Genomic DNA, 15,965 nt, shown 5'->3' with positions numbered 1-15,965 from the left:
CAGACTGTTAGGATGTAAAAGCTGTTTTGTAGCATTTGATTTATTTTTTATTTTACTTATTTATGTTTTTTTTTTTTTTTAATTTAACGTGATTGCTGTCAATGTTGCTGTGATGCTGTTGAGTTGATGCTTACATGCTTAGCTGTGATCATTAATAATGTAAAAACTTTGTTTTATATTAAGGACATTTTTGTTTAGTATATAGCAGCTGTGCTGTATCTGACTGCTCTTCTCAATTTCCTTTAAAAATCTTTGCCTTAAAATCGTGCAGATCATTTGCTTTTTTACCTTGAAGAGGAAATTGTCTTGACATCAGGAGAAAGATAAATTCCAATCCAGCTGAGTCTAATTCAAACACTTAACCTAAAGACAGATATTTTCCATGATCTGTAGTGAGTAGAAAATTTTTCAACTACTAATTGCAATGATGATGAATACATTTTATACATTTATTTTTTATTATTTTATGGTTTTTACTTTGTATGTTCTGTTTTGGAAGTTTTCTAATTGTTTTGCTTTATTTCATTTGTTTTTTGTTCCCATCTCATTGTTTAATTTACATGAAGTGGTAGGATGTGTCATGTGACTGTGATTGTTGCATCAATTACATCATAGGATGTTTTCTCCAGCAGGGGGTGCTTGCTCCCTGGGAATGTGTAGTACTTTAGAAATGCAGGACACATTTGAACTGGTGTATATATATATATAGTGGCGTATGGCCGGCTGCGACACCCCTTTTTTTATATGCTCACGGGGAACAGCCATGGATGGTGCAATACCTCCCGCTGGACGCTAGATGGCCGCCCCCCCTGGGTTGGAGCAGTGCCTCGGTTTCCCGCAGGGCTCCATGTGAATTGGAGTTGGGTGCAGCCCTATTGGGTCCTGCAGGTGCCGTCAGGGGGTGCTGCAGCTGGGAGTCCTGAGCCCTTATGGGCAGTATATTTGCCACACCCGAAAGTGCAACCGGAACTTGGTGATCAACCACCTGGAGCACTTCCGGGTGGACTATAAAAGGGGCCGGTGGCCACCTCTCAATAGCCAGAGTCAGGAGGAGGAGGACGAGGTTGCCTACAAGGAGTGGTGGAGGAAGAAAAAGAGTTTTGCTTGGTGTACTTGGTGTTTGTGCTTGGGACTGTGTATTGCCTGTGGGACACAGGGAAGATGTGCGCCCACAGGTGAAGAAAAAATAAATAGTTTGTTTATTTTACGTGTGCCTCTGTGTCCAGTCTGTGTCGGGTCGGGTGCCTATATAGCGCCGTTATCACTATATATATTTAGTGCGAGTAGGAGGCAGCTGAAGGGTCTGAGTAATTGTAATAAAACATCCGACCAGGGTGTGGTGGAATGCGCTGACTATCTTTCTCAGTTCCCTACAGGCCTTTCCCGGGAAATCCTTCAAGGTTTCAGCACCTCAGAAGACATCACTTCTGGAGCCGGCCCCTTTGTGGACATCACTTCCGGCACCGGGCCCTTTGCTGACGTCACTTCTGGTCCAGACGACATCACTTCTGATTCCGGCCCTTTTGATGATGTCACTTCCTATACAGGCCTTTACAGTCGCCATCTTTGTCTATTGTGATCAGTTCTGTTTTGGACTCTGTTCTGTGCATATCGTGCTACTTATTTCAACTTTTGCAGCCGGGATAAACAATATATGGGTGGCTGCCCCAAACCCTTTATGATGTCTTGGACTCTTTCTTGTTACTATATATATATATATATATATATATATATATATATATATATATATATATATATATATATATATTCTTTCAGTAACTATGGCAGAAATTATCAGACAAGAAAGATATGGTACAGGATATAATGTATATATTTATATTTGGTTACATTTGTGATGGTATAAATTTGATGTCAGTTCTGTGGCACTTTTTCTTTTGGTTGGATAAATTCTCTGAATGTCTTCCTAGAGATAATTAGCTTTAAAACAAATAGGCCATAGTGTCAGACTTTGTTTTGGTTTATTGAACTCCTTCCTTCAACTACTGCCTTTGGCCTTGCCTTTTTGTTTTAGTTGCCTGATCATGATCCTGTTTTGGTTTCGAACTGGTCTCATTCTCATTACAATTCTTGAGTCATTTAATAATCTCCATCTTATAACCAATAATCCTCGGTCTATGTGTTCATCATGACATTAAACATCAGAAGCAGTTTAACATTAAATGAGGGGCTGAAATGTGTTCACAGCAATCTGTCACATTTAACTGGAAGCATTGTAGTTACAGGTGGTGCAACCAGAACCTGCAAACAAAGAGGAAGATTACCTTCTATGCTGGATGACTTTCCATTACAAAATAAATAATATTATTCTTGGAACTTCAAAGTTGAAAATTCTAAGTGAAGATAGGATTACATCAGGGATCTTTGAGCCCTTTTTTATATGCAATGGTGATGGACAGGACAGGAGTCCCCATGTTTGCTGATGATATTGTGTTCTGTAACGAGAGAAGGGAGCAGGTTGAGGAGACCCTGGAGAGGTGGAGATCTGCTCTAGAGAGGAGAGGGATGAAGGTCCATAGGAATAAGACAGAATACATGTGTGTAAATGAGAAGGAGGTCAGTGGAATGGTGAGGATGCAAGGAGTAGAGTTGGTGAAGGTGGATGAGTTCAGGAGTACAGAGTAACAGTCAGTGTGGAAGAGAGGTGAAGAAGAGAGTGAAGGCAGGGTGGAGCGGGTGGAGAAGAGTGTCAGGAGTGATTTGTGACAGATGGGTATCATCAAGAGAGAAAGTGAAAGTCTACAGGACGGTAGTGAGACCAGCTATGTTATATGGGTTGGTGATGGTGGTACTGACCAGAAAGCAGGAAACAGAGCTGGAGGTGGCAGAGTTAAAAATGCTAAGATTTGCATTGGGTATGACAAGGATGGACAAGATTAGAAATGAGGTTGGATGGTTGGGAATCAAAGTCAAGAGATGCTAAGGATAGATGTGCCAGGCAAAAAGAAAAGAGGAAGGCCAAAGAGAAGGTTTATGGATGTGGTGAGAGAGAACATGCAGGTGATGGGTGTAACAGAACAAAATGAAGAAGACAGGAAGAGATGGAAAAAGATGATCCTCTCTGGCAACACCTAACAGGAGCAGCGGAAAGTAGAAGAAGATTCTCGAAACTGAATGTTATATGTTCATTTAAGTATTGTATATCTATTAGTAAAATCTGAAGATCTAATAAATCATCAAAGTCATAAGTCTAAAAAAAATTGAGAAAAGTTGAATATTGCTTCTTGAATGGCATGTTGAACAGATGTGTAAATACTAATGGTGGCTTAATTAGACATCATCATTTATACTGGATGTCAAGTAATTGAAGCTGATTTCAGTACTTGTTGTCCATCAATTGAAAATTAAAGCTGCCACAGCGTTAGTGTTCCTTGATTAAGTCAACATTACCGCAGTTGCAGAGTGGGATTTCTTTTGAAATCCCCACCCAGTCCCTATTCAGACAGAGTCTGCATATTCACCTCCTTATGAACTAAGGTTCCTTAAGGTTAACTGGCAATTCTATATTGCCTAAAACTAAATCACTTTGTGAGTAATGCTCTGATGTCCCAACCAGGACCAGCTGTTTTCTTGAACCACTTGCTGCCATGATAAGCTGCGTCTCTCTGCAAACCTATACCACATAAAGATGGAGTTCAGATTATGAGTGGAAACTATTTTAAGACTTGCACATTTGTCACGTTTATAACCATCTTTTTTTCTCCAAAAATCAGACATAAAAAAATTAAAAAGGTGATATGACTGCAGTATGAGTTTTGAACTGTATAGTAAAGAAGACATCAAAAGACGGGAGGTGTTCATGGGAAACTCCTGCAAATGATATGTTGAACTAACAATGGAGTGCTAAATAAGACTGAGGAAGGAAGAACATTTATACATCTGGAGAGGGCTTTACTTTCAAGGAGGGTCAATACCAAATAAGTCTGGATACCTTACTATAAGGAAAGAAGTCAAAAGGAAGGCTAAGAATGATGATGGGTTAGACTGTACGGCAGAAGGGACAGGGTCAACTAAATCCTTAAGTAATGGACCAAAAAGGCTGGTGCTACTAGAAACCAGAACCTAAATGCATATAGAAGGTGCCACTACAGTCAAAGATAGTAAATATAGGTGCTTGTTTAATTAAATAACAGAATCTTAAAAGGGTCCATCAAAGGCAAAGCACAAATTCTGTAATAAACAAAACTGGAATAAACTCGATATATCCTACAGGTCCTGATGACACAAGCTATGGGCCCAAACTATCAAATGGTGTGGCAAGCCTAGAGTCTCAGACACCATAAAAATACCCCATTCACCCCCAAATCTGTACCTCTCTCTATCTTTGATCACAGGTGAGGGATACAGAGTGGCAGAACAACTACAAGAACACTGGGACACAATTGGAAACTTGAGTGCATATTTGACAGAAATGTTACAATTTTTCTCCATGCAAATGAAACATAAACACAATGAATAAATTACAGATGAGCTGCAGTGGAGAGTAGAACTTTAGGAACTTTCATATCTCAAGTTGATGTTATTTTGGACAATCTAGTTGAATAGCATGGATGAATTTGTTAGAACGAACGGCCTATTTTCATCACAGTTGTTCTAATTTCCTATTGTTCAATCTCTGTCTATGCACAGAGGGGTCACAAGAATTTGTCAGTTCAGTGTATATGTGCTGTCTGAATTTGGTAAAGTGTATGACTGTGTACCCTGTGTTATCCTGGTGAAGGTGCCACAATAATATGGAGTTGTGGAGTAGCAGTTGCATGCCATCCGGTCTTTTGCTTGGTATTAAGTGTGAGCACCGAACTCTACTAAGACTGTGATTGTCTGCTATTAAAGTTTTGATTTTCATGGACAGGTTATCAAGGTGCATCTAAGAACTGGAACCTTGTAGCTCTGCTGCTTGCAGATAACGTTATCCTCATGGTCTCACGAGACTGTGACCTACAGTGATCATTTGAATGAATGTAGGATGAGAATTAGCAACCCCGTTATGGTTCTCTCTCAGAAATGACTGGCTTGTACCCTAAAGGTGAATTCCTCATACAGAGGAATTTAAGTACCTCAGAGTCATCTTCACAAATGGAAGCAGAGGTAACTGTGAGATTGACCAAGGCAATTAATTTGTCCTGTGGCAGTTTAACAGATGTTGCACAGAACTGTGGTGGTGAAGAAAATTTTGTGACAAAGCTTTTCATTTACTAGGCAGACTGCTTACTGCCTGTCACTTGCAGTGCCTATGAAAAGTTTTTACCTTCTTTTTGCATTTTTAAATGTGATTTTTATACAGCTTTGAATTACAGTGGAATAAATATGTCTTTTTGACATTGATCAACAGATAAAGACTATTTCATTTCAAGTGAAAATGGATATCTGCAAAATAGACTAAATTAAATACAAATATAAAGCACAAAATTATCAATCGCATTACGTAATTCATATACTTTAATATGACACCAATCATCACTGGTGCAGCCCTTTGGTTTTACAAGTCACAGAATTAGTTAAATGGAGATCATTGGTCTGGGGTTTCAGCTGACTGCCATATAAATGCATTTGAATGTGCCAGGGCCAGTCTGTGGTAACACCGTATAGTGGCCCACCCAAGACAATGGAGACAAAAGGATGCTACACGAAGTCCACGAAAATGCAATTGAAAAGCACAATTTAGGAGTGAAATTAGGAAATTTATGTTATATTAAATAAGTTGCAGTAAAAAAAATCATACACTGAAGCATGTTTTTAGTAATAAAATACATAAACCACAAAAGCAGCTGATAATCGATGTCTGATTGCTAAAGAAGCCAATATGCAAGGCATTTAAGTAAAATGTATTTACTTGTAACTGTAGCTTTAGAAATGACCATCAAATTTTAAAATCAAGTAAAAGTGTCTGGTTTATATGAAATAATAATACATGTGGGGCTCCTCAAAAAGATGACAGGGTCAGGTTGGCATTACAGTACTTAGGATTTTAGTGTTGTCCTTTAGTCAGTTTTAGAAATGAAAGTCGAAAACTTTCTCTGCACACCACAAGCTGTAATGATGTGGCAACTTTAAATTTTCACATCCACCAATCCATCATACAAATCCATCTTAATCCATTTTTGAAGTCAAGGGGAGCTGGTGCCTAGGCAGAAACCAACCCTAAAGAGGGTGCTAGTGGATTTCAGGGCATACTCATACACTATCTTCATCATACTGCGCATGGACAATTTAGAAAAGCAAATTAACCTAACACACTGATTTGAGATTCAAGAAGAAAAATAGGAATACCCAGAGGATAAACGACATAGACACGGAGAAAACATGCAGGTAATGACCAGAATTCAACCCGCGAAATAGAAATATGAGTGAAATCTGTGATGGTTTTAGGAGGCACGCTCTATCTATCTATCTATCTATCTATCTTAGATCGTACCAGTAGGTGTAAGGTAGGATCCAGCCTTGAATCAGATGCCAACCCATCAATGGACACATTCACACACATCCTCAACCCTCATTCATTCTAGGCCAATATGGAGTTGCCAATCAACCTAATTTGTACATCTTTGTTATTTATCTATCTGAAAAAAAAATCTAATTCCAACTCAAAATTGCAAAGTAATCAAGTTCCAACCCCATGTTCAAGCTTTAGATGTGAAGCAGCAGCAGGTGTATCTATATATCTATCTATTTATCTAACTATCTGTGGAGGGAAACAGCAGGGGCATAACGGAAACAATCAAAAAACCTCTTGATCTTACTAGGTATAAAAAACGAAAAGTTCATGCAGTATGACCCACTCACCGCTGCCCATTGCAAGCACTTGCATGTTTTCAAACTCCAGAGTCGTATACGCAGGGTCTAAGGCTTCGCTGTAATCTGGCATGTCCATGTCAATCAGGGCCTTTGAGAGACGCATTATCCCGTCGGCACACTCAGTTTGGAGCTGTCTCTTATGGAGGCGGCAGTAGTCAGCTGCTTCAGGTGTCTCTTTTTCACTCTCTCTGGACCTGACTGTGCGGACAGGCTGTCCACTGAATTCTGACTCAGGAGATCAGCTGGTTCTTAGGCCTATAATCTTTAGAGGTGGAGGGATCTGCTTGTTAATATTTAACCCTGCCTCAGTTTGGTACATCAGCTTGTTTTTGAGAGATAGCAGAACAGAGTTTTTTTTTTTTTTTGATGTTTATTGTTTTAATGACATGTAGTTCAGTAATGCCTTGTTTGCTGATATCAGCTACTGAATGTTTAATATTTGTCAAAGTAATCCAAGTTTTTGAACAAACAGGGACAGTGGTTACAAATTCATCCCACCTTGTTCCTTTTCCCACAAAAGCACACCAGCCAAAGCAGAAACACTGAATGTTGGATAAGCTTTCCAGGGATGTTAAATGCAGCCCTAATTTTACTTTTTGATGGCCTACCTTGTGAGCATTTTATCCAATACACAATTGTCCAGCAACAACCACTTTGTAATAGATTTTTACAGTTTTTTTAGGTTTGTTTTCTTGATTTAAATCCAATAATAATATGAAAAGTCTTTCAAAACTGTCAGATTAGCAGGTAATATCTTCAGAGGCTTTTAAGTTTATATTCGCAGTATGTGTTATTTTCATCTTTTAGATTTCTTTTATTAAAGTTTAATAGCCATGAAGTTGATAAGTTGACTCACACTGTGACCAGTCTCAAGATGTAAGTTTTGAGAAAAAAAAAAGAAAACATTTACACACACAAAGCTATTATTAGCCAAAAACGAGTGACGCCGTGGTTAGAGCTGATTCAAGAACCCAGCATCGTGGGTTAAAATCCTCCATGTTATCTCTGTGGACTTTACATGTTTTACTTTAACTTGAGTGGGTTCTGATTCTGGTGATTTCAAACTGGCTGCTTTGTGATTGTGTGTGTGTGTGTGTATGTAGATGTGTACGTGTGTGTGTGTGTGTGTGTGTGTGTGCTCTGCAATGGACTGGCAAACTGTTTCCTGCCTTGTACCAAGTGCTTCTTGTGACCTTAACTGAATTTCGTGTGTTTCAGAACGATATGATAAGTTGGTGCAAAGGCCAAAAACAAACATTTCCTGGGAAAAAAAAAATTAAATTAGTCACTCCAGAATGTGAGTGGTTAGCAATGGACTGTCCAGGAATGATCCAGTGAAGAAAGGAAGTGATCTAGTCCCAGAGACCCTGAAATGTATTAATGAGATTTGAGAATGTATGCATGCATTCAGCAATGTGTAACACTGTCAGACAGCTACAGCTTCCAAGATCCCACTCAGGATTTAGTGGGCTTAGAAAATATCATGGTGTGGTATGGTTCTGTATTGCTTGATTAAAAATACAAAAATCTTTCATTAATACAAAGGAAACACAAAAGGGGGTGACAATAGGGAAAGCACAAAATATCAAAGTAAACAAAACATAAATCTGTCAGACATTGGTCCACCAGACCATACATTGTCAGTCAGAGGGGAAAAGCTTGCCCTTACATTTTTTTCCTTCTTTCTCCCTCTTTTTAATAGATAGATAGATATTTTAGTATAGTAGGCAAGACAGATAGATAGATAGATAGATAGATAGATAGATAGATAGATAGATAGATAGACAGATAGATAGATAGATAGATAGATAGATAGATAGATAGATAGAAAGTGTTCCCTCAGTATGCCTGGCCTTGTTCCTCCATACCAGTGAACCTTTGCACAACTCACCACTTGATTTTGGACTTAATACACCAAAGCAACTTACAAAGCCCTTAAATCTTTTCTTGGAGTTGCTTTAGGTGTAAGATCTGGGACAAACAACATTGGACTAAGAACACCCAAGATTCTAAGCCTCAGAGCTCCCTGCATGTCCTCATCCATGTTTAAAGTGGTTGACTGTGTTCTGCTTGATCAATTCAATAAGATGATAGTTTGTCCTCAGCTACTACTTTGCAGCTTGGAGGTTTCTTGTTCAACTTCTACTAACCAAATATCTTTCTGTCCTGGTGCTCCTTTAGAATTTCTGCTTTTACTGCCCCTTGGTTGTGCCCCTCAGTCTGAGTGTCTTTCTCTGTAATGAAGTGGAGTAAAAGTTTGACAAAAAGGAGCAAGTTTTCTGATTAATGATGTAGCTGAAAGTTGGCAGACACAGCAGCCCTCAAAGAGCAACAATTGATATCATGTGCTCTCTGCTTACGCAATTATGTTTATTCATGTTGTCTTTTTAGTTGCTTTCATATGCCAATATTAAACTTTTTCTTTCCATGTACTAAGAATTTGTAATGGCTTTTGTAGATAAAATCGGTGCAACAATCGAAAAGTGCCATATTTAAAGTAAAGTTTGGTTTTAATGAATGACATAAAGTAAAACTTGCTATGAATTAACATAAAGTGAAGTGTTGAAAGTAGTATATGTCAAGAACATGTTTAAAAGATAATTGCAAATTAAAAACTCATTTAAATGAATTTATGTTAATTGAAGCATAGTATTCTGGTGGGTGCTGCTTCCTGCGTTTGAGGACCATGTGCAGTCATTGTCTGTGTGGCGTTTGCATGTTCTCCTCTTCTTTGTGTAGGTTTATCTCCAGGCACTCTGATTTTCCTTCCACAGCACCAAACACATTTTGGTTAGGTTAGGTTTGGTGTCGATAAGTGTGTGAGTGGGCCTCGCAAAGGCTTTCTTCTGTCTTCTGCTCAGTGTTGCTGTGACTGGCTTCAACTTCCCTGCCACCCTGAATTAGATAAAGCAAGGGTTGCATGCACAGTTGTATGTTTGGATATTCATTTCTATTGAGGTAAGCACTTCAAGTAAAAACAAATCTGGTCAAGCACGGCAGTTAATGATGTCTCAGTTTGTTCGTTGACACAGTCACACCATGTTGCCCTTTACTGGTCACACACACTTAGCCTGGCTAATTGTGTCTTGCCATCCAATCTACACTACCCAGCAGTTGCTTAAAATGCCTGAAAATGAGGAGGCAAATGTAGCGCCCAAAATCACCCCATTGTTTTTTGAATAAGGGTCCCATTAGGTAAGGCGAGCACTTAGCAGTTATTTTACACACACTAAAAATGGATTTACTCTCTCACAAATTTCTTTTAATTACTGTGAAAACCAAACTGAGAGTAGAAGTGTATGCGTACATCCAGATTATCAGAATAAAATGAGGGTAAAAAGTTGTAATCTCATAAACATAACACTTAAAAATCTTGAAGTTCTGTTTCAGTATGTGGGGAAGGGTGAATCTAATGACCCATAAGATTTTAATTCACAACTGTCCTTAAACATAGATGGTTGTTAACTCATGAGCATTTTCCAATTGTTTTTTGTGCATTGAAACACCTTTTTAACATACATTGATGCTCATCGGATCATGTATTCTTCATAAGTTAATTCTGCATTCATCTGTCTATTATTTTGTAATTAAATAAAGGTCTCTAATGAAAAAGAAAAAAGTAAAATCATTTTCTATTACTTGCAGACATTTTGTTGAACCATGTGATATGTGTTGTGTTTGTACTGGTAGTACAATGCCCACCTTATTATGCTCTTCGTAATGATTGCTGTCTTAATTTTAATTATTTATTTTGTCTTTTTTCTCTTTCTTCATCATGTAAAGCACTTAGACCTACATTATTCGTATGAAAATGTGCTATATAAATAAATGTTATTAGGCTGGGGATTTTCTTAACATGGGACATACAGGTGGCAGGATGAGAAATCTTCAGAGTGAGAAAACAATGTCTGGTTTCGCTGTGTTGTGAGTTGATCGAAGAAAGATGTTAAAGATAAAATTTTTTGAATTCTGATGCTGTCGTGAAGGTGCAAAAAAAAAAAAAAAAAGACGGTGACACAGATGATGATGGTATGTTAGACCTTTAAACATATCACGTTATTACAACAGGGAATACGCAATGCTTGCATTACCTATGCGAGAAATGGATGAAGAAAAGTACCATGAATGCATTCACATGCCAGCATTTAAATCTGATAATTTGCTTCACTGCATCAAACCATTCATCAAATATCGAAGCATACATAGTGATTCTGTTGGAGCTGTGATACAGCTTGCCGTCACACTACGTTATCTTGAAACAGCCGAATCCCCACTTCTTTTCTCAGGCATTTTCAGCTTTGCACTAATTTATCTGTCTCAAATTTGCTTTCTTTTCGTTTTGCAGATTTCCACATCCAGTTTCAAAGAGCTGGGGACTCATGCATAAACGATGCATACGCACAGAAATGTTGCGTAAGAACGTTTCCACGTTCAAATCGTGATGTATAAAACCTACACTTGGCATAAAGCCACACACTTTTCCACGGTACCTCATACTCAAGTTCTCCGCTCGGTTTTGCAGACTGGCGGCACCCAGCGTCAATGCAGTGCTACTGTTCCTGTGTGGTTACCCTTTATTTCTTAGAACCGCATTTCTGATGCGGCCTTATAAATACACTGAAACTAACCGCATATTGTTTATTAGTGTAATGCATCTGATTGTAATTAACTTGTAACAATATAATGGTCCAGGGAACAGCAATAGTATTCCAAATACCATAACGTCTTTAGCATTGTTACTCTCACTGCACCATCTTCTTCTTTTTCTTCTATCAGCTGCTCCCTTTAAGGGTTGCCACAGCGGATCATCTTTTTCTATATTACTCTCACTGCACCACTCGGAGTATTTATATCACTGTATCTGAGTGGGGAATCACAGCAGCAGCTGATCGGAAAGAGAATTATCAGTATACAGCATCAAGCACACACTGCCAAAGCCATGGCAAAACATTTCAAAGCCTTTCCTGTACGGACATCGCGGTTCAGAAACAGTTTCATCCCAAGAACTATAAGGGCACTGAATCAATTGCTTCTTGTAGAACTGTTTGTACTTATAAGTACAATCACCCCACTGTAAACTTGCACTACAGTTATAATATTGCATATCCTGCACCACTTCATAAAGCGCGTATTTACATATGATGACAATATCATTTTTATGATCAAATGCAGCAAAATATGTTGATTATATTATACAGATAAAAGTTTAACTTCATTTAAATAATCTGTATTGTTAATAATTAAACATGTCAGGACACGGTGCTGCAGCGCTAGCAAGTTCATATATTGTTCCTGCCTTGCACGCTGTATATTTGCTGAGGCTGGCGCGACACTGGAAGGATAGACGGATAGAATAATTAAACACATACTATGAAGATATTTCAATGTTCCTTAAAAGTTTTGAAGAATCATCGTTGTAAGCTTACAAATGGCTTAATGTCTATTACAGAGCTGAATGTGTGGCGATTGGGTATTTGGGGAAATAAAAGTAAGAACAGGAATTGCAGGTTAGTACGTTTGAAAGAGACAGTACTGCTGCAATAAATTATTTCATTGAAGGTCGTGCATGGCGCAGCAGCATCTTGTGTGAGACATGAACAATCACTGAGCCATCGTGTTCCCATGTTTAATAACATGTTTTCACTCCAATCATCATGAAAATGATATCACATATACAGTACAGGCGAAAAGTTTGGACACACCTCCTCATTCAATGTGTTTTCTTTATTTTCATGACCATTTACATCGGTAGATTCTCACTGAAGGCATCAAAACTATGAATGAACACATGTGGAGTTATGTACTTAACAAAAAGAGGTGAAATAACTGAAAACATGTTTTATATTCTAGTTTCTTCAAAATAGCCACCCTTTGCTCTGATTACTGCTTTGCACACTCTTGGCATTCTCTCGATGAACTTCAACAGGTAGTCACCTGAAATGGTTTTCACTTCACAGGTGTGCCTTATCAGGGTTATTTAGTGGAATTTCTTGCTTTATCAATGAGGTTGGGACCAGCAGTTGTGTTGTGCAGAAGTCAGGTTAGTTGGACGATCATTTATTTTTTAATAGGACAATGACCCCAAACACACCTCCAGGCTGTGTAAGGGCTATTTGACCAAGAAGGAGAGTGATGGAGTGCTGTAAATGGTCATGAAAATAAAGAAAACACATTGAATGAGGAGGTGTGTCCAAACTTTTGGCCTGTACTGTAAATCTCAGTATTTTAATTATTTAGAGAGCTATAATATCATGAATGTAATGGATTCTGTGTCCTGTCGGAAAAAGAGAAAGAACGGAAGCACATAGTGATTCACACACATAGAGCATATTTTGGCACTGTGTGACTTTGTGAACTTGAGCTTTCGAGTTTCTCCGACACGCTATGTCACTCGATCAACTTCCTTTTGTTGATTATACCATTGTTTAAATCAACAAATAGTATGTTTTTCCTTTGCCTCCTCTTGGTATTCGCTGAAATTCTTATATTTTCCCCCGTGCTTTTCCTATTGCCTTTTCACAGAACGCTGAGCTTAAGGGCGATTTATATTGATTTGAATATTCAAAGAGGCATAATTCTGGGAGGAACTGGGGCGGGACAGCACACGCATGCACGAGCGTTACTTTTCATGCTGACCGGGATTTATGGAGCGGAAGAACGCGGAAGTTGGAGTACGTACAGATTCCTGCATCTGGATTTTTCTGTGCGTAAGCACTTTTTGGCTTTTGGCTGACATCACATTGAACCAAATGCGCCCGACAAATTTTTCCTGGTACTGCAACTGGCACACATATTGTGTTAATTTCTGACTCTGTGCTCAGAGGACGCATCAAAAGAGAGCTAGGAATGCGTGGCAGCCATGATGCGTGTGCATTAGCATTCTGAGAGTCAAGTGTAAATCCAGCTTTACAGGTGCTTCGGAGATGGAGTCAATTTTGCGTATATTTCTACCTGTGTATACTCAGATGCATTTGAAGAAGATAGGAAGACTCAATTGCCTGGGAACAATAAGGGAGGGTTTTCTGTGCTCACTACTGTGCATAATGCTGCATTTTCAGGAGTATTTGTACGGGAAATATGCTGAATGTCATATTTTAAAAAATGAACAGTGACTTTAGATATATAATACTATATATACAGATATATTAGATATTGCATATATAAATGATTTTATGGAGTGCTACAGAAGTACCTTTTGAGGGCCAGATATTTAGGAATCTACTAGAACTAATCATCTAGTACCATAGCTCACCATTTGTTTTTGTGCATTAAACTTTCAGTAAAGAAAATATATTTTTTAATAATCCAGAACCCTAAAATGCATCACAATTACCCCAAATGCTCTAAGGTCACGTAAATAAAGCCTACTACTGAAAATCAATGGAAACTTCATATAATGAGATGAAGGCTTACGTAAAAGGAAAAATAATGCAACTGAAAGCAATTTTTAAGCCCAACACCCTCACACAGCTTTTAGGTAATAGTTGGCACATGCATTGTTCCAAGCACTAACTCAAAAATAAGCATTAACTCTACACTATGAGTAATTTATGTTCCTTTTTTGTGATTTTCCTAAAAGAAACCTAACCAGAAGCAAGGACATTAATGCAATAAATTAGTATTTTTAAAAATACAATTGAGAATATTCTCCAAACACCAACTGCACCTCACTCTCTCCAGATTATGTACAGTATAATCATTCACGCTTGTGCAAACCAAGGACAGAGATGTGACAGACATAGCTGACCTAAGAGAAGAAGAAGTCTTACAAAAAGAGAGATTGCAGATTAAGGCTTAGAGTGCTCTAACATGAATACATTTGAAAACACTGTTTTCATTTGTAAAATGTTTTGTCTATACTAGCATTTTTATATGGTTTTTGGAGAAGTTTAACATCCACACTGAAACACGAGAAATGTTTCTTATTGAATATCTGTGGATTATCAGACAAAAGTGATATTTGTGTAGTTAAGGAGCTAATCCAAAGTGAAGCAAAATGCTGAAAGAACAAAGAAAAAACAAACTGAACTGCTTTGTGAGGACAGACAATAAAGTTCAACCGCTTTTTAAGGTTACAAACGATTATAAGATTGATAAAGTCTTGCAAAATATACAGTGCACAAAAAGTCCTGTTGAAATAAATAGAGCGAACATTTGAGTGTTTCAAGACACATTACCTGTGAAAGGACAATGTGGACAGTAAAGAATATACCACGTGTGTCAAAACCAAAGTCAGTGTCTGATCACATGACAGTATTGTCCGTAATTTCAAAAATCTCCTTTTTTCCCATTCACACTGTTATGTGAGACCTGTCATTTTCAAATTTACACACATTTGAAAATATTTTTAGTGGTTGTTTTCAGTGTGGAGGGATTGTAACAAAAATTTAAAAGATGTAATTTCAAATGTATTCATTTTAGTGTGGATCTAGATCTCAGACTGGGATCAAGGCACCAAACATCAGCTCCCAGTCTGCTGTGTAGCACCTTGCCATTTACATTGTGGAACACAGCCCGGACACAGACAGGTGGACATCGTTGGTTCAAACCCACGCACGTTTATTTATAATTCCTATGTACAAAGTGAAGCACACAACCCAAAACTCCCTCAAAGTCCAGGCCTCTCACACAATGCTTTCCTCTCTGGCCCGCCTCCATTCCTCTCCTCAGAGCTCTTGCCTTCTTCCCACCGACTCCAGCCATCGTATGGAGGGAGGCGGCACTTTTTATCCACACCCAGACGTGCTTCAGGTGCCGCCCGATTAGCTTCCGCCGGCACTCCCCAGTGTGGTAGAAGTACCGGCTGCGCACCCGGAAGCACTCCGGGTGTCCCTGGTCTACTTCCCCACATCACCTCCGGGTGTGGCGGAAGTGCTGAGGGCCAGGACTCCTCAGGCATTGGGGCGCCCCTTGGCGGTGACCACGGGCCCCTATAGGGTTGAGCTTCCAAGCTCTGCTCCCATGGTCCCCAAAGCCACCAGGGCAGTCACCCCTCATGGTCTGGAGGAGGCGTAAGCCCTCCTCTGGTCCTCCTGGGCGTCCTGGCTGGGTACCACCCCCATCCACTCGCCAGAACATACAGGAGCCAAATGACCTACAGAAAGCTCAAGCAAAAATCGATTAAAGAATGAGGTTTTCCAAAAATTAAAGGA

The 15,965-nt window shown here is 38.9% G+C and overlaps 1 protein-coding gene across 2 annotated transcripts in view; it reads right to left on the bottom strand.

The window, feature by feature from the left end:
- hnf4a (hepatocyte nuclear factor 4, alpha) overlaps positions 1-7,025 on the bottom strand; it is a 63,981-nt gene extending 56,956 nt beyond the window's left edge. For both annotated transcript variants that reach the window (XM_039735703.1, XM_039735704.1), the window contains exon 1: positions 6,802-7,025. In XM_039735703.1, coding sequence (XP_039591637.1) covers positions 6,802-6,916 — 115 coding nt within the window. In that variant the 5' untranslated portion in view covers positions 6,917-7,025. The remainder of the gene's footprint in view (positions 1-6,801) is intronic.
- Between the last annotated feature and the right edge of the window lie 8,940 nt (positions 7,026-15,965).

This window comes from Polypterus senegalus, chromosome 14 (assembly GCF_016835505.1).
Source record: "Polypterus senegalus isolate Bchr_013 chromosome 14, ASM1683550v1, whole genome shotgun sequence".
NCBI classification, from domain to species: domain Eukaryota; kingdom Metazoa; phylum Chordata; class Cladistia; order Polypteriformes; family Polypteridae; genus Polypterus; species Polypterus senegalus.
The sequence above is the reverse complement of the archived record's forward strand: the minus strand, read 5'-3'. Positions and strand labels throughout refer to the sequence as shown.